The sequence below is a fragment of the Oculina patagonica genome, chromosome 13 (assembly GCF_052425735.1).
Source record: "Oculina patagonica isolate OP01 chromosome 13, crgOcupat, whole genome shotgun sequence".
Lineage (NCBI taxonomy): Eukaryota > Metazoa > Cnidaria > Anthozoa > Scleractinia > Oculinidae > Oculina > Oculina patagonica.
In genome coordinates, this window is record NC_135770.1 from 21183224 (window position 1) to 21209812 (window position 26589).

General features: G+C 38.1%; 2 protein-coding genes across 2 annotated transcripts; both read left to right on the forward strand.

The window, feature by feature from the left end:
* Nucleotides 1-989: 989 nt before the first annotated feature.
* LOC144635478 (MAM and fibronectin type III domain-containing protein 1-like) lies at nucleotides 990-19280 on the forward strand. Its single transcript, XM_078494579.1, has 9 exons — nucleotides 990-1056; nucleotides 11033-11065; nucleotides 11813-12136; nucleotides 13562-13724; nucleotides 15549-15739; nucleotides 16345-16641; nucleotides 17436-17735; nucleotides 18272-18461; nucleotides 19247-19280. The coding sequence occupies exons 1-9, from the start codon at nucleotides 990-992 to the stop codon at nucleotides 19278-19280; spliced, it is 1599 nt and encodes a 532-aa protein (XP_078350705.1).
* LOC144635480 (uncharacterized) lies at nucleotides 17623-26495 on the forward strand. The gene is made up of 10 exons (XM_078494581.1): nucleotides 17623-17735; nucleotides 18272-18461; nucleotides 19247-19428; nucleotides 20196-20492; nucleotides 22284-22592; nucleotides 23369-23525; nucleotides 23864-24072; nucleotides 24495-24827; nucleotides 25485-25790; nucleotides 26260-26495. The coding sequence occupies exons 3-10, from the start codon at nucleotides 19293-19295 to the stop codon at nucleotides 26493-26495; spliced, it is 1983 nt and encodes a 660-aa protein (XP_078350707.1). The 5' UTR covers nucleotides 17623-17735; nucleotides 18272-18461; nucleotides 19247-19292.
* Nucleotides 26496-26589: the final 94 nt, after the last annotated feature.

Consider the following 26589-nt stretch of genomic DNA (forward strand, 5'->3'; position numbering starts at 1 on the left):
TCATATCTTCACGGTCTTTTCTTAAAGTCGTCCACATCATTAACAAAGCGTGATTTTCCACACGTCCGGATTTGCCGTTTGACTGCATTCAGCAAAACCAATACCTGACGACCAAAGCCTAAAACTCACAAATATATTTTGGATTGTGTTTGAATTGAAAGCTGTTGTCAAAACAACTTGCTTTTCTTTGTGTGTGTTGTTATTATCACAAATTCCCTACGGAGAAATTTTGCTATTAGGAAAATTCTTTCATTGTTTCATGTTCTATGATGACGCATCAATAGTATGTTATTGCAAGCTCGCTAAATGAAATTAAATGCCGCATGTTTGTGGATTGTTGCCAGTTTCATTGAAAATAAAATGGTACATTAGGATTGCGCCTGATTATTAACGCAGTTATTTTGTAACGGATCTCGAACTTTGCCTGTTATGTTTCGATATTTTGCCGGTTCGCGTTTTCCAAGAGTTTTGCAGATTTGGATTTAAATGAAAAAAAAGTTGCGTATTGACTTTTTCGCTTAAAACGCTAGCAGACAGACGGGTATCCCTATTCGCTTCTTACTGTTTAAGGGCATTTCCAAAACAGTCTATAAAATATGGGCGACTCGCAAACTAAGACCTTAGACCTAATTAAACCCTCTAAAACTAAGACCTGCACTAAAAGATTATAAGGCCTAGAAAACAAAGGTCTTGTATGGTCTTATTCTTCGAGGTCTTTGGTCTTAGTTTTCGAGACACCCGTAAAAAAATCCCTCTCTCCCTAACAAATCGATTTACAGTTCTTGTCGCTAAAGAGTTTTATCAACACATCGGTCTAAATGTTTTATCATGAATAGCAACAGAATTAGCGTGTATCAAATCTTTTCCAAGGATTTTGAATAAATTATCCGAATGAACTGATTCAAGTTTCCATGGCGTTTTCTTATTATAATTGCGTTCAGCACTCAGCAATGTTTAATACTTAATCATGCTGTTTTTCCGTCGACACGATGGCTTCGATGTTTATGACTAATCTTTGTGGATTTTGCGTCATTCTTTGCTGGCTGTATCTACCAGGTAAGGGAACAAAAATGTAAACACTTCGCGTATTTTTCAGCCGAAGACTTCAAAGCAGATGCGATCCGTTCCTTTGCTCCCTGTGCACAGCGCTCTATAATTTTTTAAGTTTGTAAGCTATTAACATGAAATCAACGGAAAACAGCTTAATTTTGCAGTAGCTCGATAGATGCTAGGCTCGATTTTTGCAGCTCCGGCTGGAGTCCAGCCATTTCCCAAAGAGCAGGTGGAAATCGAGACTAGATTGAAACTGACAGGTCTCGATGTTGATTACGATTGATTTGTTCTGCGTTGTACCTGATGCAAGCTTTTGTCTTTCTCGTGTGAACCGACGTTTCGTTCAAGCTGTAAATACATGTAGTCAAAGCGGCAATGCACCTGATGCATTGAGTTGTCCTTCGATTCCTTATAAGACAATACGCTCTTCTCGCTTTCAGCGACACTCAAAGAGATGTGTATTTTCTTGGTATATTTATTCAAATTTACGTACCGCATCCAAATATACACGATGTAGTGGAAATCGATTGGTCGTGCAGTTACTAAACGTAATCATGCGTAAATGCAAAGTGAAGTCCTTCTTAAAATTACAAATGTTTGAACAACTGTTTAAAAAAACAAGAACAAACATTCGAGCTTAATGAATTAAACAACTGCTACACGTGAGAAGGAGTTAAGTAATAAATAAACGTATATAACCACAAACATAGCCAACAAAGTAGCGCCATCTTTTAAACTTCATTTGGTAGCATAAGCGTGCAACGCCTGAACTCAAAACTGCGGTGCCAATAACTAGCACGAATGCCAGAGTGGAGAGAAACGAATATCGCCATTGCAATTACAAAAAAAAAGCTGAATCCACCTAGAGTGACAGTCGATAATAAGCTTAAGCTTGAAGACCATATCGTTGTAACTGTTAATAAATTATCGTATTTATATGCGGGATGATTATCCGTTTGATCACATGAGGAAAATATCGCCGTTCAAAAGAAGGAAAGACCTATACCGTGATTCATTCTACCTTACACGTTTTCGTAAGAGCGTAGTGCACAAATATGACACCTTTTCCGACGGATTAACAGAAAGCATATCTCGATACACGTCGCTAAGAATCGATAAGTTCTTATTCATGGGAGCAAGATCGCAAGCTCGATGTGTTCGGTTTTCTGTTAATCATGCAAGGCTGCGACGTTTTTTATGCAAATAAAAAGAATAAAATACTCCCACCTTTAGTAAAGCTAGTCAGTTGAGTTACGGATATTGAAAGGTCCCTTAAGTTTTAATCAGCTTTTATGGAAAGAAAAGAAAAGAAACTCAAGACGCAAATTGTGGAAGCTATTTTGAAAACCAGAATTTAAACCATCACGCTTATAGACTTTATCTTCCCGGTAGAGTCTCCTGTAAACAACAGGAACTGGGTCGAATTGAGAGTGAAATTTTCACTGACACATCGTTCCCATATTGTAAAAACGACCGATCGTCTCAGATATTTCGTGAAATTTGTGCTCATCTCTTCCCACGTTGCATTTATTTTTTGTATAAGAAAAAAGAGACAATGCACTGCATTCAAATTGTGGTTAGTGTTATGCAAGCAAACTGTGTTGAAACATTTCGCCCCGTATTGAATTTACAAGTTGGAAAATGCAACGCTGCATTTGCCGCATACAGACTGAATTAATGTACGTAATCTTTAAGATGTCGTCGTCCTTTATCTTAAATGTTTAGAATGTTCAAATTGAGCTGATTTGCGTGAGGCGCTTGTTTGCTGGATAATAGCTAATTGCTACAACTATTTCTTTTTCAATTACTTGTGAAAGATGTCTATTTCTTCGTCTTTCATTTGATGGCCATGGCACACTCCTTTTCTGATATTTTTTACTATTTAATCGGGCGTGGCCGATTTAAGGTTTACCCTTTGGTCGTCCTAGAGCGTAGTCTCCTGGCGCGGCCAAAAAGACGGGGATAGCTCGGGGTTGCTACAAAACCGCTACGGGTGACGCATACCGCAATGGTTTTCATTTTAGTTTTGACAGGAAATCGTTGCAGGCACACTTGGTCGACTTTTGGGTTAATGTGTAATCAGGTTGTGTTTTTTTGCTTCGGCGGAAGGACAGAGAAAAAAGCTTACGGTGCAAAGTACAGTATGGGGCCCAGTTCTCGGCCACTTTTGACGTAAACTTGTATTTCTTACCTCAGAAGAACCGCAGGAACTTGAAATTTCTCCCAGAGCTAGCTACATTATTCAGCTTTTTGGTGTAAAGCTATCGACCGGTCAAAAATTAATTTGCCCGAGCAATAATAAAAATAAAAGCTCCATTTGTGGGCCCAGTTCTCGGCCACCTTGGCCCAGTTCTCGGCCACTTTTGACGTAAACTTGTATTTCTTACCTCAGAAGAACCGCAGGAACTTGAAATTTCTCCCAGAGCTAGCTACATTATTCAGCTTTTTGTGTAAAGCTATCGACCGGTCAAAAATTAATTTGCCCGAGCAATAATAAAAATAAAAGCTCCATTTGTGGGCGCAGTTCTCGGCCACCTTGGTCCAGTTCTCGGCCACTAAAAAGCTTGTGCGTAATTATCTGTAAAAAAAATGCTCAATTAATTTTCATGATCATAAAATCACTCTGTAAACCTATTTATGTTATATCGATCCCAAATTATTTTTATGAGGCTTTGTTTTACTTTAGAAAAGAAGGATTTTAACGCGCCTAGTTGCCTATGTGCAGGTTCTGGCAAAACCGCATTGTGTGACCCGTGCATTTAGACGGTTTATTTTGCAGTGAAAAGGTCTTGAAAGACTTAGGTGTTGTAGAAATAATAGACAAGACAAGAGTCAGCTCAAAACTTAGAGATAAGATTGAACTTTATTTTTAAAACATTTAATTCTTTCATTCTGGCAGCAGCAGATGAAATTATTTTAAAAACCAAGCGCTAAGCTGTGATAGCGAGCAGGGTGGCCGAGAACTGGCAAATACGCAAACGTCGCAAGAAAAAATTTCGAAGTAAATTAAGACCAAAAAATACAACGGTTCAACGAAAAGTTACCTAAAGCAGAAAGATGAATTATTCTACGTTTCACATGCCAAAAATTAGCTGGTATGGTGGGGGCTTTTGGATAAAATACGAATTTAACTACATCCATGGGCAAAGTACAGTATGGGGCCCAGTTCTCGGCCACTTTTGACGTAAACTTGTATTTCTTACCTCAGAAGAACCGCAGGAACTTGAAATTTCTCCTAGAGCTAGCTACATTATTCAGCTTTTTGGTGTAAAGCTATCGACCGGTCAAAAATTAATTTGCCCGAGCAATAATAAAAATAAACGCTCCATTTGTGGGCCCAGTTCTCGGCCACCTTGGCCCAGTTCTCGGCCATTTTTGACGTAAACTTGTATTTCTTACCTCAGAAGAACCGCAGGAACTTGAAATTTCTCCCAGAGCTAGCTACATTATTCAGCTTTTTGGTGTAAAGCTATCGACCGGTCAAAAATTAATTTGCCCGAGCAATAATAAAAATAAAAGCTCCATTTGTGGGCGCAGTTCTCGGCCACCTTGGCCCAGTTCTCGGCCACTAAAAAGCTTGTGCGTAATTATCTGTAAAAAAAATGCTCAATTAATTTTCATAGTCATAAAATCACTCTGTAAACCTATTTATGTTATATCGATCCCAAATTATTTTTATGAGGCTTTGTTTTACTTTAGAAAAGAAGGATTTCAACGCGCCTAGTTGCTTATGTGCAGGTTCTGGCAAAACCGCATTGTGTGACCCGTGCATTTAGACGGTTTATTTTGCAGTGAAAAGGTCTTGAAAGATTTAAGTGTTGTAGAAATAATAGACAAGACAAGAGTCAGCTTAAAACTTAGAGATAAGATTGAACTTTATTTTTAAAACATTTATTTCGTTCATTCTGGCAGCAGCAGATGAAATTATATTAAAAACCAAGCGCTAAGCTGTGATAGCGAGCAGGGTGGCCGAGAACTGGCAAATACGCAAACGTCGCAAGAAAAAATTTCGAAGTAAAATTAAGACCAAAAAATACAACGGTTCAACGAAAAGTTAACTAAAGCAGAAAGCTGAATTATTCTACGTTTCACATGCCAAAAATTAGCTGGTATGGTGGGGGCTTTTGGATAAAATACGAATTTAACTACATCCATGAATTTTAAGGAGCCGTAAACAAACAAATTTTTCGGGAATGCAAATTCACCTACCTCCGCGTAAACTCGACGTGTGAGCTTTCTATATCGAATTGAACGATCAAACTCAAGATACTTAAAGCACATGAATCAGTCTATCGTTTGAAGGAATTACCTTTTTCTTTTAATTCAACTGGAGTGTGAAAAAACGCGTTAAACACAAAGTGGCCGAGAACTGGATCCGGCCGAGAACTGGGTCCCATACTGTACTGATATTCACCATTGTGAAATTGCACTTACTTTGACAAGTTAAAGTTATTTTTGTAAATGAAAAAGGTAACGTCATTGATGTCACGCAGTGTTTTTTTTAGCGAACTAGATGGTTTGCTGGTTTCTGACTATGAATGGGGGTGTGATCTTGCGGTATATTTTTTGAGCCTGATTCCGCCGTAAAACTTTTTTTTTATTTAGGAAGAACTGTGTCGATTTTCATTTCTGAACAATTGGTCGTCAAGTTGTTTGTCACAAAGAGTAGAATGTTTGTACAGCATGTTTTGGAATTATTTTAGATTTGGTTAGTAAGACGCTTCTGAAGACCTGAGCAAAACATTGGGAATGTACAGTATTAATAGGAACTTGAATGGAATTTTTCACAAGTTGGATAAAGGTATCAACTGAAAAAAATGGACTTCAAAATGAGAACTTGGATTTTGTTGTAATTAAATTTTATCGCGGATTGGATGCATAATATCACGGCTTTGAAAGTCTTCAAATAATTAGAAAGGTTCCTTTCTTCCTTTTGATCTTATTGTTATTTTCATGTATTGATTATTCGAAACTGGTTTTCGTTGATACGAAAAAAAAACGGGTTTTCACTGAATTGCTTGAAGTATTTTTAGACGTGATATATTGGCTTAATCAAATTACATTGTGCACGAAATATTTTTATTCTTTTGTCTTGAAACTTTGAGGAAATTGAAATTTTTGTTTGATAGTAGTGTACGAAAGGCATTTTATAGAACTGAATAAAAAATAACAAACATTGATAAAGGTTATTTCAAAGATTTATTTTACCTGATTTTGAAGGGTTTCAGGAGTTTTAAAGAGTGCTGGTAAACGGCTGTATGTTGTTTGTGATTACGGATCTTATTTAGTTTCGAACGCTCTAATTTTTGAAAGGTTAAAACAGGTTAAAACCGGGCGGTTTCATGAGTTTTTTGGGTAGAAAGGTACGGTGGTGGTCAAAAAAAAAATGTTTAGAAAGGAATGACTGTAGTAGCACGTAAGTCGGAGGTTTGCGTGAGTCACGGGGTATAGTATGCGTGAGCTGGATTTCCGGCGTCATAACGGCATGTTTTGTACTGAAAGATACACTCGACGTTAAGTTAGCTTAGTCGGCTTGGGAAACTATTTTAAAAATGAATGTTGTAATAGTTAATTAATAGTAATCTAGAATTAACCCACTCTCGATTGGAGTCTGTTCTGGATTCGCGCTACCTTTTCGCCGCGAAGGAATTTTGTAAAATTTCGCTAGTGGAAAGAGGTACTGTAAGAACAGTATCAATAACTCAAAAGGAGGAACTTCTTTGTAGCTCTGAATTAAGACGTATGATAAAATTTTAGAATAAGAAACTTTCGATATATGGTTTTCATATTGTTTTTGTCAATTTCCTTTTGTGGCAGATTTTTTGAGAATCAGCTTTTCTTTCGTGTGATGACAGACACAGGACAGAACGAGAGGTGGATGAGAAAGATGCCGAAGATGAATAGGCACCGAAAAACGACAAGAACCGTGAAGGACTTATCTTTAGAGGGCGGGGAGTTTTGGGATACTGTATTTCGAGGACTGGACTGGACTAGTAAAACGCGGACTAGTAAAACGCGGACTTGTAAAACGCGGACTAGTATAACGCGGACTAGTAAAACGCGGACTTGTAAAACGCGGACTAGTAAAACGCGGACTCAGATAAAACGCGGACTTGTAAAAGGAGGACTAGTAAAACGCGGACTAGTAAAACGCGGACTTGTAAAACGCGGACTAGTAAAACGCGGACTTGTAAAACGCGGACTTGTAAAAGGAGGGCTTGTTAAGCACAGACTTGTAGAACGTGGACTTGTAAAGCAAGCGCTTGTAAATCGGATAAAACTAAACGGTTTAGCGAGCGAAACAATTTGTGTTTGAAGCTCTTGTGTGTTTCTTCGACGGCATATTTCTAGCTTTTTTGAGCACTCTATGGTCTGTTTTAGCGTGGAGATGTTTTTGCAGTATAGCACATGTTCGTTCTGCAAACCCCTACTAAAACAACGAGATTGATGCTATGAGTTGTGTGCATATGTTTCTTTCTTTTCACTACTTGATGTCTGTTGAGTGCACTCGTTTGTATTGCTCGCACGAGGTAGAACGGGGCCCGTCCAGGAATCAACAGTCAATGGTAAATAAAGGTGACGGGCTTACACGACTCCTACTTCGTGACATTAGAATATTTGCCGTTAAATGTTTAAATTCGGTCTTTCGACCTTATTTCTTCTGACTTCTTTCTGAGGGTACTGTTTTAATTTAGGGGCAGTATGTGGTAAATAAAGGCAACGGGCCTACACGAATCCTACGTTCGTGACATTAGAACATTTGCCGTTATATGTTCAAATTCGGTCTTTCGACCTTATTTGCTTCTGACTTCTTTCTGAGGTTACTGTTTTTTTGAGACATTATGTATTGAAGAGAGCCGTAAGATGATTGTGGCCAAAGAAGTGTCTAGAGGCGTTTTACAAGTCCGCGTTTTACTAGTCCGCGTTTTACTAGTCCAGTCCAGTCCAGTCCACGAAATACAGTATGCCGGGGAGTATAAACAAAGAATTCTACCGGTTTCGCTCCCAATCGATTTCGCACCGTCCGAGTTCGCTCCCACCTTATACCGCGTTCGCACCCAGTGTGACCGAGTTCGCTCCCTAGTATGACCGAGTTCGCTCTCAATAAAAACCGAGTTCGCACTCACCCTTTTCGAGTTCGTACCTAACTTTTTCGAGCCTTCTTAACCGAGTTTTCAATCGCAGCCATCTTGAAACTAAGGCACGGACGCGAGATCTGGGGCGACCGGAAACAGCAAAGTAAGATGTTGTTTCCGGTCGGTTGAAATACTGTATGCAAACAGTTGTGGACAGATTTATAGACAATCTCGTCCCCAGAGCCTGTGTTCCCCTTGACCAGCGGTCGGGAAACTCAACGGCTCTGGACGAATCCAAACCGGAACCAGGAAATCCTGGTTCCGGTTTGATTGTGCGCGTGCGCCAGAGATTGCAAGACTCTTTTGCGCACGCTCCACGTTCCACTGAATAATTAATCGGGCGTGGCCGATTTAAGGTTTACCCTTTGGTCGTCCTAGAGCGTAGTCTCCTGGCGCTATTACAGTAATGGTATGAAACAAATGTTCAATCATTCATCAACAAGTTATGATCATTTTGTTGACAATAGTAGTTCCCCGGTAAACAGTTGTAGTACTGTCCCATCAAAGTGCAATGGCTGGAAAATACCGAAAAGCACATGACCTTCAGGTGAAACCGCACCTTACAGTATTACCAATACACTGCACTTTGCTAAGTCTTAAAACTTTACATTGTCTAGTCGTCTACTTCAATCGTTTATTTCTATTGTGTGAAATACATTTATAAATTGAAACCATCATGTCATTAAGTAATAATGCAATCTCGACAACGTTCTAGATATTATATTATGCACACTAATACAGCTCATGCAAGCCCTGTGACTTACACAAACACAGTCGGACTGAGTGCTACTTAAGTAACTACTTCGTCGTTTCTGCTGTACTGAACCCTGCCTTTCAAGGCAAAACGCCCGATTTGAAGCTTCTCAAGCTTCTCAATGTTCTTGTTTGATCTTATTGCAAATGCCCTGCAGCATAATTTGGCCAAAAAAATTCCTTTATTGTTTTCAGGACATTTGATGATGTCAATGAAATAAAAAACATAGGCCGTAAAATCAAAGACCATTTCTTATGTTATCATTACTATTCCGCAGCTAAGCAAATCGATTTTCTGACTTCTAAGTAACCGTAGACACAAGATAAACGAGAAATTCGTTATTACGTCCTTATGCTTGTATTTATGCTTATAACGTAGCGATTCTTTTATGTGCGTATGCTCACGCTTCTGCTTCTGCCTACGGCCAGGATTAATTCAGTCTTGTAGTGAATAGAAATCACTGATTTGAATTGACCAAATATGCGAACGAATGCTTTACATACTTGTTACAAATTACACGATTTTGTGTAATTAATCATCGGTCCTATGACTACCTGACCATGCAATTACTAAAAATCGACCTGCAAGGATACTGCATTGCCGGTCCAATATCTTCTTATGTTGTCGAGATAGCGTATTGTCCCAACTGATCCCGCGCCGGTCCAACATATTTTAAAATACATGAAAAAAAAAAAACATCTCGTACTTTTTATCTTTTTATAAAAAAATTTATATCTGTACTTTTTATTGGTTTGCAAAAAAAAAAAATAGTATTTTCCAATCGAAACGTCACCTACTGGGTCCCATGTTAGAACATTGTTCTTTTTTTTTCCTCTTCTTTTTAGTTATAGTCTGCGTCGAGCCTTGTGGCCATATAGGCCGAAGCTTATCTGGGTTTCTGTAGCATGAAACAACAAGAAGTATTTCAACTCCCCTCCTCCCAGATGGGATATTAGTCCATCCGGCAGGGTTAACCCGCAGCATTAGTTTGTCGTTGCCATTTATACATCTGGGTGGAGAGAGGCACTATGAGAATAAAGTGTCATGCCCAAGAACACAAAACAATAACCCCGGCCAGGCTCGAAAACGGACCGTTCGATCTGGAGTTCAAAGCGCTAACCATTCGGCCAATACTCCTGCCGTACACCCGTTATGAGTGAATATTTGTCTTCGGTCTTTTATGTACATACGTTCCAATTGTATTGCAGTGCAGTGAAATCAATTACTAACAGTAAAATGTCTGTGCTTTGGTTTATTTTAAATTTAAGCCTTGATTGTAGGGTTTTCACGGTGGGCAATTTTGAGGTTAAAAATATAACAATTATTTTGCATGAAAAAGGAATGTATTGTTTTATTTATTTCTAAACATCGCAATGCCGCCTATTGTGCAAGGTTAATAAGCTGTTTGCTTAAAAAAGTTCATTGAGTTTGAAGTCTTCAAATTGAATGACGCAGATATAGTAAATTGTATTGTGAACTAGATATCAATGATCAATCATTGCATGTTCAAAAACAATAAACTACTCTTCAGACTTTACTTTACTTCACGCGCTTACTTCTCCACTGAAAAAAAATCCATCTGGATCTTAAGACCCCGTTTGGGTTTATCATAGCGGTAAAAAGCTTATACGTTGGTTTGTTTACCTGTTAATGACTTGACTCGAAAAAATCTGAGTAGACCTAAGCTTAACACAAAGTGGATAACATGACTTCTTTAATTACACTGGAATTTAAAGCTGGAATAAATATTGCGATGTGACTTCTGTCAATTTTGTACCATAAACTGAGAAATACATTTTCTCTCCTAAGGATGAAAATTGTTAGGGTCACAAAGGGATTTTGGGCTTCATTGCTCCGGGCCCACAAACAATGGGCTCCATGGTTCTGGGCTCTGCAGAAATGTTTTCAAAGCTTTAGGTACTGCGGCAAAACTATATTAGGGCTTCACGCAGCGCATTGATTGAACTCTAGGCTCCACAGCGAAAGCTTAAGACTTGAACCTTAATAAGATGTTTACAATAAAAGTTTAAGACATAAGTGCATATGTGAATACTTTTTATTATCCGTTTTTGTTATGATTTTTTTTCAGTGATCAGTCCAGTTGCCGCCAATCCAACTGAGGGTGAGTTCCTATTTGAGAGGAGTAAAAAATATACATTGTACATTCTATTTCCTTTTATGTTTTATTAGTTCTGTTGCCAGATTGGTAAAGAAATTTAGTGACGTTAACCCGTTTAGTTACTTTTTAGTCACTGTACTTTTTACAGTTACTTAGAGAATATACGTATGCTGATTAGAGCCAAGTGGTTTTACTGCAAAGTTTGACATTTTATGGCGTCATTTCTATGGTCTATACAGGGGCGGATCCAATAAACCGTCCCTGCTATAAGAGGGTAGACCGTGGAGAAATGTGCTCGATTTTTGTGGTTGTTGTTCGGATTTGATATATCGGCAAATGGCGTATAAAGAGGAGTACTTTAAAGACAAAAACGATTGAACATGTTTAAGATCAGATGGCTTTTTAATCGCCCGAACAAGACTGAATTTAAAGCAATTTATTCATGTTCAAATCGAACAGTGGCACAATGAAACTGCCGATTATTTGTTAGATGCATCTAGGTAAGGTAAGTCTTGGCCCAGCCTTAGGAAAATCACAATACTGTGGGATTTTTTTAACAAATAATTGTTTATCGTAAATAACCCCCAAATAAACATGCACGAAAAGACGAAAACACACACACATAAAATTGTACAACCGCATGTTTTACTTGAAGTGCGTTTGAACCTTGCCTCATTTACCCATTAGATGTGGGTGGAGTTGCCAAACCAGACTAATTATATTTGTTTTTGTTGTTTTTTTTTTTAATAGGCGACGTACGACTGGTCGATGGAGGAGTAAATAGTCAAGGGCGAATAGAGATCTACTATAATGATACTTGGTGGACACTTTGTCAGAATCACTTCAATCATGACGCCTTTAACACAGTGTGCAGAATGCTCAGTCTCCCCGAGCCGGAGGAGCAGTTCCACGAGTCGCAATTTGGTCCAGGTAACCAGTCTATTCTACCAATGGACTTTTCTTGCGACGGGCATGAATCAACTCTTATGGAATGCCGCCATGAAGACTATTATGATCACCACTGTGGGGACCAGAATACAGTGGGGATTGCTTGTGGCGAACTTGTAATGGAAGGTAAGGAGGAGTTGGTAACATGACTTAGTTTCCGCGTACCATTGAAGCTTACCGTAAATGATCTAATAAACGCCCACTCTCAAATAAACGCCTTGCATTCAATAAACGCCTCCCTTGAGTTGTAAAGTTTGTATTAGACGCCGCCCCCGTCTAATAAACGTCCCGTGTCTTGTAGACGCCCGCCCCAAAGAATCGCCTCAAAAACCAAGGAAACACTCCATAAAGTAAAATCACGCAATTTATTAAGTTTCTTGCTTGACTCGGACATGGAAGCGGCCAATGACGATGATTACATCCTACTCACAAACTCTGTTTCTATCTTACTCCACGAGCAAACTACGCGTCTCATTTGTTTTGTTGTGGTTTTTACAGTTCAAGTGAAATTAACGCTTCTCTCTGACAAACGCCTCATATCTATTAGACGCCCCCTCTAGAGCCCCTAAAATTTAATAGACGTCCCGGGCTTCTATTAGATCATTTACGGAGTTGCGAAATGACATGAGGCGCATTTTACTGACAACTTCACTTGTCAGCGTGCTAAACAACTATTTCATAAGTCGTTTTCGGACAGAAGCGTTAAGCCTTCCTGAATATATAAAATGTTTTCCTGGATATTTGTCAGAAATGTACATATCAACAAGAAGTTTACAGAATTGTATTTTACATATTTTACACGTGAAGTATCTGTTTTGTCCTATTACGTTTATCAAACTCCTACATGAGTTTGAGATTTTTGGAATACTTCTCAGATTTAGTTTGTGTGAATGGTGCATTTAAAATCAAAATAAAAACGTTAGAAATTCGTTCTTAGTATTTTAAATATATCATCATTACTTAGTATTGCTGTCCTTGATTCGTTTAAACGTGCTTCACCTTAACTCAGCGAATCAGATGCAAGACCAAAACTAATCGTACCCGGGTAACGTGCGCGATTTTCCGCGCCTGGCGCCAGTTAGTATTTTCTTCAGTTCAAGTTGTCATTGGTTCATTTTGTTACTTACATTTTTTGTGCTGATTTGCCCTTGTGATTGATTCGGTTTTGTTTCTAAAAATAAATAACTTTGCCAATAAAACATCCACTCTCGCCGCCAACGCGCCCGGAGTTTAGGGGCGTTGACATTCATTTCAAACCAGCTTTTAAGAAGTTGAACCAAAATTCCTATTTTACAAATCTACGAAACGATTTCTACTTAAAAGAAAACAGTAATAATTTGGCACAGTTTTTCAAAGATGTAAATTAACAAACTAATTTGCAAGCAGTTTATCTTATAACTAGAAACTTGCCTCCGATGTTTAACCATAGGGAACCATTCATATTGCGGCTTTTCATCATTGACCTGTTGGCTGATATAACAATAATTTATTCATGCTTAAAAAAAATCACTACAGATACTTATACAATGAATTATCATATTATTTTATCAGCTTGCGATGGTGGAGGAGATAGAACGAACATTTCAGGCCAGCTGCATTTCCTAAGGGGTCGCAAACCAAATGAAAGAGATTGCGAATGGACTATAGGGGATTCTGGTAGCCCTGCTGGAGATCGCGTGATTGTTAACACTTACTACAACAGCGAAGATTGCGGGTAAAGTCTTGTTTGCTTACTCTTTAATTCGTCATTCCCTGACCCCGGCCATTTTCTCTCCGGTAACGAAACAAGTGTAGCTACTTGTAGAACCGTTCACACATGATGCATTATGACAAATAAAGCCCATATTGCCGATTTTTGGGGACCTATCATCGTTCGTCCTACAGGCATGGAATGTTGGCTGGGATCGTCTTTATGTTATGTTATTGCCATAGGCGTACGGGCACCTTCGGACCTGGGGGGGGGGGGGGGGGGGGCGGACACCTTATTGCCCGAAAAAAAAAACTAGACTCTCTCACAGTCCGCAAGCTATGGAAATGAATGAATGAATAATGATGACTTTATTAACGTGTCTAAAGTGTTTAGCTGAGTGGAAAAGTCCCCTCACTAATGTGGACCATAAGAAAAAACTTTAAAAAACTTAAACCTATCATTATACAACTATTAATAATTTAAAGTTAAAATAAGTTAAAAAAGAAGCTATTTACATAATAAAAACGGGTAAAAAAAGTAAATCTATTATATGATAAAAAAAGACTATATACATGGCTAGCTATTTACATAATAAAAACGGGTAAAAAAGTAAATCTATTTATTGATAAAAAAGACTATATACAGGGCTAGTATTAATAGTCACAGAGGCGGCAATTGCAACGTTCATTTTTAAAAAGTTATTGAAGTCACGTTTCCGAATCGTTTTTTTTTTCTTAAGTGACTGCAGTTCTTTCATCCGTCGCGGTGGCCCCAGATCCGGCCCCAGGTACTAAAGATGCTTTCCGACGGCTGTAGTGAAGCGGGGCACGAAAAGTCGAGCCTCAGCTGGTAGGACGACGAGGGCGACGGATCGGATGGACTAAGCCCATTTTTAACCTTATACATCAGTATGCATATATCTTGAATCAAACTTAAATCAAACCGAGGGATCACGCAAAATTTGCGCGAAAAATTGACCATGATTATAGTAATTTGCGAGAGAAAACGAAAACAGATGAATGAGAAATTTGGACTTTTTGAACCACAAAATTCAGTATATTTTCATGTTTTTCTATAGATGTAATTCGTTTCGATCGCAATGTTGAGAGTTGACGGCTTATTTTCTATTCTTTCTCCAGGCTTGTTGCCCGAATTCTAAGCATTTTGCCAGAAAAATTTCGGCACTGGGGGGGGGGGGGGGGGGTTATTGCATGGGGGTTATTGCTATGGTTATTGCATGTTCTTTAGCAAGAGGTTTACCTTCACACTTACCACCCAGTGATATAGATATCTGCTGTACCGTGATTTGTTGGCACAAATTAATTTCGCATTATAAACCGTTAACTGCCGGAGAATGACTGCGATTATCTTTCCTATACAAAACAAACAACAATACTGCTGTTCACTTTAAGCTACATGAGCCATTGTCAGCGGGTGAGGTCACTGGACAGACACCGCCTCTCCCAATAGTTAAAATAATTAAAAAAAAACTGTTACATTTATACGTTAGTTAAAATTTTGCCTATTCATCAAGTTCGATTTCCGCTTCGAGAGGAGGGGGGTGTTAAAAGGACATGGTCACGATATTTTAAGTCATTTTTCTGATTACTTCCAAATTGAAGGAAACCTCAAAATAATAGTTGTGTAATGTAGGAAAACAACAAAGGAGTGATCAAAACACAAAAATAACCAAGGGTGGTTTCGTCTGGCGAAGATTAACACGGATTACGACTGACAAACTTGAAAAAACTTGCCAGTTTTTTTTCAAGATGAGTTGTACGTGACTGAGCTTCTTTAATCGCCATGTACGATGGAATATTTATTCGTTTTATTATTTATTTTTTTTAGAACTCACGTGTCCATAAAGGATCCTTCGTCAGACCATGAGTTTTTCAGGGAGAGTCTCTGTGGACACTGGAGATTCGGTATTGTTGAAATTGAAACCTCGCAAGTTGTTGTAAGAGTAGAGCAGCATAATGAAGATGAAGACGTTCCATTTGACGGTGCTTATGTTATTGTCAATGGCGACATGGATTCAGGTAAGTCTGGTATGGCGAAAAAGATAACGTCTGCATCGGGTCACTTCTCCCATACCGCCCGAGCTTGTTCTGGTTTCTGTAGCATTAAATGACTGGGAGTATTTCTACTACCCCCGGTGCGATGATAGTCCAGCCCAGGGTTATCCTCAAGAATTTTATTTCCTTGTACCATTTATGCACCTGGTAGAGTAAAGACCTTGAGAGTAACGCGTCTTGCACAATAACCCAAAGCAATGGCGATTCGACCAAGCCTCGAACCAGGACCGCTCGATCCGCAGTCAAGCGCGTTAACCATTTATAGGCCCCCGGGAAGTTGACAATATACACGTGCAATTCAGTCCTCGTGTAACATTGAGCATCATAATTGTTGTTGCCATTGAACTGAATGTGATATTTCCATAATAGACATGGATGTTTCGCACTCGATAGATAAGTCGAAAGTGGCGGTGCCAATTCAATCATGAGAAGCATGTAATCTTCAAATTGACGATTCGTCGGTCTTTACAAAGAAACCCTGTGAGAAAAGAACCTGACATATAGTATAATGAGGAATTATAATTAAGCATTTGCACTCTACGTTTTGCGGCTTCTATTTTCTCGTACAGCTTCCCAAGTTAGTGGATGGGATTTGAGCACCATCAATATCACAAAGGAAAGTCTCTATATTCAGTGGTCAAAGCTTACTAGTGAGATTGCTCAGCCAGTTCGAGTTTATATATTGGTGGCAATACCAGAAGATGAACATTGGAAAAGAACCGGGAGAATCGTTTCTTCAGATACCTCATCGGCTGGAATTTATGGCTTATCTCCGTTCAGAGATTATAAAGTCACCGTTTTTGCTGTGGATGACTCCGGCCAGCTTCACAAAAGCAGCGAAATGACAGTTGTGACCGATGAAGACGGTTAGTATAAATGGGGAATAAAAGTGTAAAACAATATATTATAAAAAATAATCATATGTGCTCGTGTCGTATCAAAGATACAGTAAAAACTCACGTGTAAGAACCTACTTTTTTCAGAGTTTGGCAAAACAGGTTCTTGTACTATGGGGTACTTATTGGCAGTTGAGGCTATGTAGGTTCTTAATTAGGTTCTTAATTTCTATACAGTAGACTTTGTTGTTGATTATCAGAAAAAAGTATAAAATCTGGTCGTAATGTTAATTAATGTACCCATAATTAATTTACCCATAATTAATGTACCCATGTTGCCAAACGTCCAACAACATTAATTGATCAATGATATAGAATACAGTATCTTTTTGGTTTTTGGTGAAAAAAAAATATATAAATTAAATAGTTAAACCCCACATATAAGAACGTGTTGGAATTTGTGTGGCTAAACAGGTTCTTATATTTTGGGGTATTATAAAAGCAAATTTCTGCCAGAAGGTTCTTAAATCACTGGGTTCTTACAGGCGGGTTTTTACTGTATGCATGTGAAGTAAGTTCTTGGTTGTTTTTTTCCTTATTATCGATATCAGTACAAAAATTACCTTATCAGTTCCAAACGTCTATCTGCGCCTGGGAATGCTAAAGCTAAAAGAAAGTTCTGAAAGAAACGTATGGTGTTCTTATTAAAACCGTGTTCGTGTTTAAACCGATTGTGTGCCAAAACAAAATCTTATAAAAACTAATTCAGTAAAAACTAAAAACTGAATCAATACTACCACAATGTTTTATTTCCTTAATCACAGTTCCAACTTCTTCACCTCATTACCATGGTTACATGATCGATGAGGCCGGATGTTTACAAGTCACATGGAATCAAATTTCCGAGCATGAACGAAATGGTCACATTATTGGCTACATCATTACGTATGTTGCCGAGTGTTTCGACGGACAAGAGAATGGACACGAGGGAAATGTGACCGTGAGTGGAATGAGTAACAATGTCACGTTTTGTGAGCTGCGTTCAGGATTGAAGTATCGTATTGGCATTGCGGGATTTACGTCAAAAGGCATGGGACCATTTGGTCATCATGGCGTTTTTGCAAGTGAGTAGTTCGTCATTTTACTGTACTTTTCTAAGTATAGACTAAGAATTAGATAAATGAACGTTAACGATTAGTTATCATAAAAATAACTTCTAAACAATCAGCGTACGAACACATGAACAAAATGGATCAAAATTTACTAATCTTAATCACATTTTGTTTTTGTTTTCTTGAGCCACTGATCTCAGGTCCTAAGAGGTGCGTTTAAGATGATTAACGACAGCAGTAAACACAACCGTTAACTGAGCAAAGATCACGTGTTATTGAAGGGCACTGTAATTCCAGAGCGAAGTGTAATATGCAAGTAAAAAACAAGCAAAATAGCAGGCACAATTAGCAATGAACAAAAAAGCAAGCAAGAAAAAAAAAACAGCAGTAACACAACAATTCGTTTTGCTTAAAGAGCCGTTCTCAGTGTCCAAAGTATTTTCAGTGAGAGCCGTGTCTTGCTGTATACATTGATTCCAAAGAAAGTATTAAATCAATGCCTTAATTTATTTATTTATTTATTTTTGTTTCTTATTTATTTTTTTGAGGTTGTGGTGGAGAGCGTATTCTGACCAAGATCAATGGCACGATACAGAGTCCCAATAAACCATGTCGATATGGCGGAGAGCAGCAATGCATGTGGTCTATTAGGCCAAATGCAAGCACCCCCAAAGCAATATGGATGCGGTTTACAGAATTCCGGTTAAGCCATCACCATGACGATTCTAAAAGTTGCAGGTAAGAAGGAAAACCATTAATTTCAACAGTAAGGAACACATTTTGCCAGAACTACATAGAAAGCCATGGCGTTCTAATCTCTTGATTAGTGCTCATGACCAGACAGCAAAATAAGACTGGAAAGTAATTGAAAGAAATTACGTACATTGTAAACTTATGACTTTTACCAGGTGGTAGTTGATGAGGCCTCCAGGTGATAGCTGAAAGTTGGAGAAAAATAAAATAAAATTTCACGCTTTAGGGAGCTCACAAGGGCTGAATTATCATTTGAAACTTGCAGCTCTGTACACGTGCTCTTCAGATAATTCGCAGTGACGGTTCTTCTCGTAGTCATTTTGGAAATTGAATTGTCCAGTACCATCTTTCTCCGAATCTGTCGTGAAACTAGCCTAAGAACAGGCTTCCAAGTGGAGGAGGAGAAGATGAGAAGGACGAGCGAAGCGACCTGAACGTGTCCTGTAATGCGTTCCTTTCTCCCCCAGGCCACGCTCGGCTCGTTTCGCTCGCCAGTTTCTCTTTTGCGCCTGACTGACTGACTGACTGACTGACTGGCTGACCGACTGACTGACTGACTGGCTGGCTGACTGACTGACTGGCTGACTGACTGACTGACTGACTGACTGACTGACTGACTGACTGACTGACTGGCTGAACAACTGACTGACTGACTGCCTGACTGACTGACTGACTGACTGACTGACTGACTGACTGACTGACTGACTGACTGACTTGGTACTTTCAATACCTTTGCTATCGCTTACTAATTTCCGCTTTGTATTTTATAGATCTTACGACTGGGTTGGCATTTCTACAGTGTAAAGAGGAAGTAGCATGTTACTCTGTAGAGACTCGGTCCAGGAGTTCACTGTACTTGTCTCAAACAGCCACGCTGATATCTATTTCTCCTCTCACGACGAGGGTGATGGATTTTTCGTTTCGTATGAAGGGGTGCCGAATGACGTCACAGGTAAACTTAACGGACGAATGGGAGCCAAAACTACCGGTCCGGGGTAGCCAGGACGTGCTCAAAACCACAGCACAGTTTCTTAAAACCACAAACACAATTTAGAAATGTACATATCTGTTGAAACTGGTCAAGCTATGGGTTGATTCCAAGAACAGATGAGAAGAATATGTTTTGATTAAGAGATTAAGAAGATTCAATACCATCTTGACTCCATTATCAAGTGAAAAAAATACGGTTGATTTTTAAGTTTAAATACACATAAGAGTATAGACAGTATAGATAGAGTATGTAAAAGAAAATTAGAAGCATTAAGCTTATATTTCGCGGTAATGAGCATGTATTTAATTTAATAAATAATTAAATTAATGAGTCAGATTGCGTGTTTAGTGTACGTCTTCTTTCACGAATTAATAGCATGATTAGCAGAATTTTATTAACTAACCAATCCAGTTTTCCTTGTCCTTGTTTTCTTTAACACGAATTCATCTTTGTCAGTTCAGGACTCACGACACAATGGACATCTTTGATTGCAGTTATATTTCCTTCTACTTGAAAATGGAGTCAAGGTCACTTCGAAACGTTTTAGTCTTTTTTGCCTATTTTTATAGTTAATTGTATCTCGAAATGTTCTCTTATTAGATCACGAAGAGCCATAGCATGCTATCAATTCAAATGACTTTTTAAAAACGGCGAGTAATTTCATATTTAGAACAGTTCAAAAGAAAACCATCTTTCACACTTTTTATTCTGCGTTCTTTGTATTGCAGTAACCCAGCTGCCATCTTGGAATATCTCAGTAGAAATAGAAATGGTTTCTGCTCACATAAGGTGGTCAGATTTTCTCCACAACGCCTCCATTGAAGAAGTATTCGTGGTGTACACAGAAACAAGTGAGAATGTCTCTGTGATGTTGCCTGTGGGATCAGTGCACGAGACGGAATACGGCATAGATGGTTTACTGTTGCCAGCTCGTGAGTACACATTCCAGGTTTACGCATTTACGGGAGATATTGGAGACGATATATACTCCAGTTTGAATGTTACCATGGCAACAGGAGAAGGAGGTATGTGGCTTCTTATTAAAGGGGCAAGGTCATGGTATTTTAGGTAATTCTTAATTAAAAGCTCTAAACTTTAAATTGGCAGAGCAAAGAGTCTTTTATTGTCAAAATTACGGCCATTTAACAAACAAGGATTATTTTCGAGCATGGTAAATCACACTTTCATACAAATTGAGATAAACTTGAAAAAAAGTCGGGCCAATATTTTTTCATTTTTACTCGAACGAGATCCGTTTCAATATTCTCAAATTCTGTCCATCCATGTCCCTTTTTGGCGTTTCTGTGTTTCGTTTGAGTTTTATCACAGTTTTGAGTCCGTTATTGTGATATCTCAGTTAATTTTAGCCGTATAGTTTCTAGCGCGCGTATTGGCGTATTGGAGATACGGGCCACGTATCTCCAATACGTGGAGATACGTGGGCCACGCGAGGTTAAAATCGATTTTTCCTCGCGCGGTCTTCTCGCGATCGCGCACTCTTTTAAACACACTAAAAAAAAATGCCTAAAATTACCTGACATAGCCCCTTTAAATGGTTGACACTGTTGCAACTTGTATTCATATCGATTGAATGCGAGTGCAATTAAGGATTTAAACAACGAGTGATGTTCGAAAATTCTTACAAAAAGGCGAATGCAATTAGAACAAAATAATAATAACACGAATACTATTTTAACACCGTATTAGGCATAAATAGATTGTGCTCGGCAACTTTGAGCAACTTTTAGCGTTTTGAGCAAATTTTTGTAGTACCAGCAACCTAGGGCAACTTTTACCTTCCTTGGCAACTTTTGAGCAACAAATTGATATAAAACCGATCCAAACCATAAAAGCTCGTTTCATTTCGAAGGATTTTATAAAACTGGTTTTATCAAAACTGATTTTCTTTAATTTTTTCAACTTTTTGTAATTTTTTTTAAATTTTTTTTTAAATACTAGTGAGCAGCACACAACATAACACTGGCTTTTTGGCCTCTTTTAATGATTGTAAGAATATTTAATGAAAATGTTTTTAAAAATGGCAACAAACAAACAAACAAACACGTTTTGAGCATTTATCTAAAACAAAACGACTCTAGAGAGCAAGCAACTTTTCTAAATTTTGGTGGCAACTTTTTGATATTTGAGCAACTTTAGAGCAACTTTTGGGTATATTGTGAAGCAACTTTTCTTGAATTTACTAGCACAATCTATTCATGCCTACACCGTATACGTTTTCGCAATGCAACGGTGGCACTAAAGTTTTGCGGGTTTTAGTTGTTTGCGATTTTAGCGAATTTTTTTATTTTTTATTTTATTATTATTTTTTTAACGATTCAGCAAAAGAATGTCGTGTTAAAAAATCCCGCAAAAATGTTCTTTTTTAAAAAATTTACTCTGGACAAAATTATATTCATACACTAGCTTTCATAAATTATGTAGTGCAAAACATCGCTGGTGCCATTTATTTAAAAACAAGCAATTATTAGTGATCCATTGCTGGAGAAATCAGTCACACTAGGGCAAGATGTAATTGCAAAAGGGTGCCACTAAAAAACGTGTTTTACATCTCTGAATGTTGTTTCACTCGTATTTTGATTGTATGTACTTTAATGAACAAAACAAAAAATGTTGTACCGTAATTCAAATTGAATGTGACTTCCTAAAAGCCGCAAAAATTAATATATCCCAAGCAAGAATAAAAAAATTCTTTCATAATACAAAAAACACCGATTCGCAAAATTAAAACTAAATTAAACTCCCGCAAAAGTTTATTGTAGTATAGTAACTTAGCTTAATTCAACTGTCTTATATAGCTCCCGAAGAGGCACCCTCTAATGTGCGCTTGGAACGACTTCTCAACAACGAAGTCCTGGTAACTTGGGATCTGCTTTCTGACATGTACGCGAACGGACGGATACGTAGATATATAGTCAACTACAGAGAGTATAAAAACCATTACCAATGGCATGATGATGGCGAAGAAGGAAAGAGCATTAACGTCAGCTCGTCAGAGAACCAGCTTGTTTTGAGAGGACTAGACGGCGGGAGGAAGTATCAGGTCGCGGTCACAGCGTACACTGTAGACTTCGGCCCGCGATCAGAATGGGAAACAATTATGGTTGGTAAGTGTGTGAACAGTTACTTCATTCAAGTACGTATTAACACCAAAAGATGATACGCGCGATTCCTTTTATAATGTGAAACATCAAAAGCGAATTAACTTTCTATATTTTTCATTAATGATATCTCTTATGCATGATGACATCGAGACTATCAGAATGTTTAATTCAGAGGACCCGAGTCAGGTCGGGTATTTAATATTCAGGAGACCCGTATCTTAATAACCGTACAATGCTTTGAACATCATGTCCATTCAGGAGTCGTCTTGGGAGTCTCAAATCGGGCTCTGGAAAGACCTGGAAATGAGGCTTGAGTTTAAGTTTGTATTTATGTCAAAACAGGTTTTGAAGGCAAAACATTGAACATAATTTATTATTCCGCTCGTTATATATTTTCCGGTTCATGTTCAAAGCGTGACCTCGCTTGTCTGAATAAAATTTATGATTATGCCTTATCATTTACCTCAACCAAATTTACAATAGACTATGATCATTTTTGTGATCAATTACTTGTCTCTGTGATAACGCTGCGTGCCAATCAGTATTACAACTGAATTAATTTTTGGCAGCATTCTGACAGCTGGCGACTTCCTTTTGATAAAAATTAAACTTCCATTTGAGACAAATTGTCCGCCGTTTGGACTCCGCTTGGTAGAGCGAAGTTTTAAAGTAGAATAGGATGATGCTGTGTCGTCGGTTCTATATAGTATTTAATCTATGACAACTCTCTAGGTGTTAATGTACGTCTTAGCACTAAAGCCTATTTTCTTGTTTGTAAGGCTGTGGTGGCAGTTTTAATGGATACTTTGGAGGATTCAACCTTAGACAATGGGACTGGGACACTCGGTTAGACTGTTCGTGGAAAATAAACAATCCTGGCCTTAGCAATCCAGTTCTGCTTGTTTCCACACACGATCTGGACACAAGAAATTGCGAGTAAGTACCATTAGCTGCCTTGATACTTTGCGTTATTTTTCGACTCCTGTTAGTCCGGCAACATTTGTCCCTTCTGAATAATAATGCATGCATTTCCCTCCTTCTCCCTCTCTCTTTTTCGAAAATGCTTTCATAAAGGCAAATGATGGAAAAGTAAAATACATTTAAGTCTTATTTTATTATCAAAAAGTAAAATTCATCTCCCCTTAAGTCAAACAAACTAACCATTCTTGCTCAATGTACAATTATCAGACATTTTTTTTGCATTTGAGGGTGTGTTATTCGTACTCCACTGCTTGACGTTAGGTATTAACTATCTTTATCTGTTCTGTGTTTAGGGGTTGGGCAAAGATTTTTGCGGCTGACGGCTCAGAGCTGATAGACTATGATGAAGACGATGAGTGCAAAACCCGTTTTCGTGGGGAAGTGATTAAAATACCATTTGAAGCCTCAGATTTTCTAACACTCAAGCTTCATACTGAACACGAAGGAAGCCACTTCATAGCTGAATTTGTCATTTTAGAAGAGGATAAAAACATTCATTCAGGTTTGGACAAACTTTATATTCAAGACCCTCTGCTGCCCAAGGCGAGAAAGAAAGGGAAACTTGAGTTTGAACGAAAGGCAGGCAGCCAGCCAGCCAGACAGACAGACAGACAGACAGTGTACAGTATACAGATAGATTTTCAGACAGACAAACATCAATAGTACAACATTGTAATACTTGAAATATTCTTATGTGCTTGGGATACCTTACTACTTTTGTTGCAGTTTCTTAAAATGCGCGTGTTTCTTGCAGTTCAGTACTCAAGTAAGAAACTTTCATATCTCGTCTAATCTGTTATCAAGAGGATAAAATCATATGCCTTAGAACTGTGCCCAAACTCCAAAGCATCTTTTCATGCAATAACAAATGAATGGTTTAACATCAGAAACTGACGTCAGTGAAACTTTTTCTTTTCATTCCAGCTCAGGCTTCTCCGTCTCAATGGGATATAACTGCGAGCGTCTTAAATGATGGGAGCGTTTCTGTAGATCTGACTGGTTATCCTAACAGCCTAGTTCCCGCTTTCTTCATAACATCCTTCAATAAGACAATGTCAGATCAAGATTATGACGAACACCATCATGACGACAGGAATAAGCCAATGGAATTTCTGTACATGGTCAATTCATCCGAGACAGTGGCTAAAGCATCAGGCCTTCCTGTTTTTACAAACTTTACTGCTTCTGCTTACCTCGTTGACCAGAGTAATGATATTTACCACAGTGAAGCAATTCTTGTCGAGACAGGCGAGGGCGGTAAGTACAATTTGCTTGGGTACGAATTTTATACGGTAGAGTTACGTCATGGGCAGGACTGAAAAAGTTATCAATTACTTATCATCATCATCATCATCATAATCATCATCATCATCATCGTCATTATCATCGTGGTGGTAGTCAACAACAACAACAACAACAACAACAACAACACTCATCATCATGATTTATGAAATAATCTATATTATAATAACCCTTTATTAAGATCACAATTGAAGGTCTATTGATACAACTGGGTTCAAACCATCGACAAAAGAATTCGATTTTCTTTTTATTAATAAACAATATTTTAAGTCACTGTCTTTTAAAGTATGGTGGATTCCGTTATAATGAACTTGGTTAAGATCTCCCCGGTGGATACTTTGGAGGATTCAACCTTAGTAGCCTGGTGTGTGCTACTATTATTATTTTTGTCAGTTTCTAGGCAATTCGATATATACCGAGGTTTAACTGTATTAATTTTTATATTCCTTCACTGTTATTTTCTTATCAATTGACACGGCCTATTATTAGCAAATTATACTTCTATATAATATGGCTTTCTAATGACTGTTTTCTTTTTATAGTGATAACAATTTTGGTATGTTTTTGTCTGATACGCCTATTCCTAACCACGCTTTATTGATCTGATTGTAGTTCCTAGCGAAGCACCTCATTTTGACGACCCTAACATCGATGCAGGTGGTTGTGTTGAGTTAAAGTGGCACCCAATTTCCGAGGAACATCAAAATGGTCGAATTATTGGCCATACGATTTCTTACGAAACGAGTTGTTACAGCGAAGATGACCCCTTATATCATTCTGGAAATGTCAATATCAGCGCGCCAAGTATGACTGCAACGATTTGTGATCTTCATGCGGGACTGCAGTATCGTGTAGGAGTGGCTGGATCTACCTCAAAAGGGACTGGACATTTCAATTATAGAGACGACGTTTTCGCCAGTAAGTCCATTTCAATTTAAGAATATATATAAAATGATGAATACACAAAAAAGAACGAACCAACCAACCAACCAAGCATCTACCCAACAACGTTAAAACAAACGAACTAACAAATCAATGTAAATAAAAATTAAATAGTGTAAGTAGACGGTTTGTACGTAATGTATGTAATTACATTATTAGTAGTGTAAGTCGATGTATTGCAAGTATTGTAAATAAATCGTATTGTTAGTTGTGAATTAGTAATCAAACTGTAAGAAGTGTAACTAAAAGTATTCTTAACAAAAAAGTAAAAAAAAAATAAATAAATAAACGAACCAACTAGTGGAATAAAAGAACCAACCAACAAATAAACAAACAAACAAATGTGTCAAAATACAACTGTAAGACAGCAAAATGCATCCATGTTTCTATTCTCTTTTTAATAATGATTTTGTTTACAAGTAATTGCGTCTCTCCTTCTTTTAAGGCTGTAGAGGACAGGTTTCCTTGACCGAGAACAATGGTACGATAGAGAGTCCTAATAGACCGTGTCAATACGGCGGAAAGCAACATTGTTTCTGGTCTGTCAACCCCAGTAACCCTACAAATGAAATATGGATGCAGTTTGAGGATTTCAGTCGCTTAGAAGTATACGAGGATGATGCGGGTTGCAGGCAAGTTCTTCAAATTACAATTATCATTAAAAAAAATGTGTGCGTGTGACTGTATATAATTTTATTGATTATTCACTCACTCATTCATTCATTCATTCATTCATCCATTCGTCCATCCATTCGTTCGTTCTTTCGTTCGTTCG

Excerpts from the sequence above, each read along its gene's own strand:
- LOC144635480 (XM_078494581.1), top strand. The coding sequence starts at position 19,293 with ATGTTACTCTGTAGAGACTCGGTCCAGGAGTTCACTGTACTTGTCTCA. Across the intron at positions 20,493-22,283 it reads CATGGCAACAGGAGAAGGAG|CTCCCGAAGAGGCACCCTCT; the intron begins GTATGTGGCTTC and ends TGTCTTATATAG. Across the intron at positions 24,073-24,494 it reads GGATAAAAACATTCATTCAG|CTCAGGCTTCTCCGTCTCAA; the intron begins GTTTGGACAAAC and ends TTTTCATTCCAG.
- LOC144635478 (XM_078494579.1), top strand. The coding sequence starts at position 990 with ATGGCTTCGATGTTTATGACTAATCTTTGTGGATTTTGCGTCATTCTT. Across the intron at positions 12,137-13,561 it reads TGGCGAACTTGTAATGGAAG|CTTGCGATGGTGGAGGAGAT; the intron begins GTAAGGAGGAGT and ends TTATTTTATCAG. Across the intron at positions 17,736-18,271 it reads TCATCATGGCGTTTTTGCAA|GTTGTGGTGGAGAGCGTATT; the intron begins GTGAGTAGTTCG and ends TATTTTTTTGAG.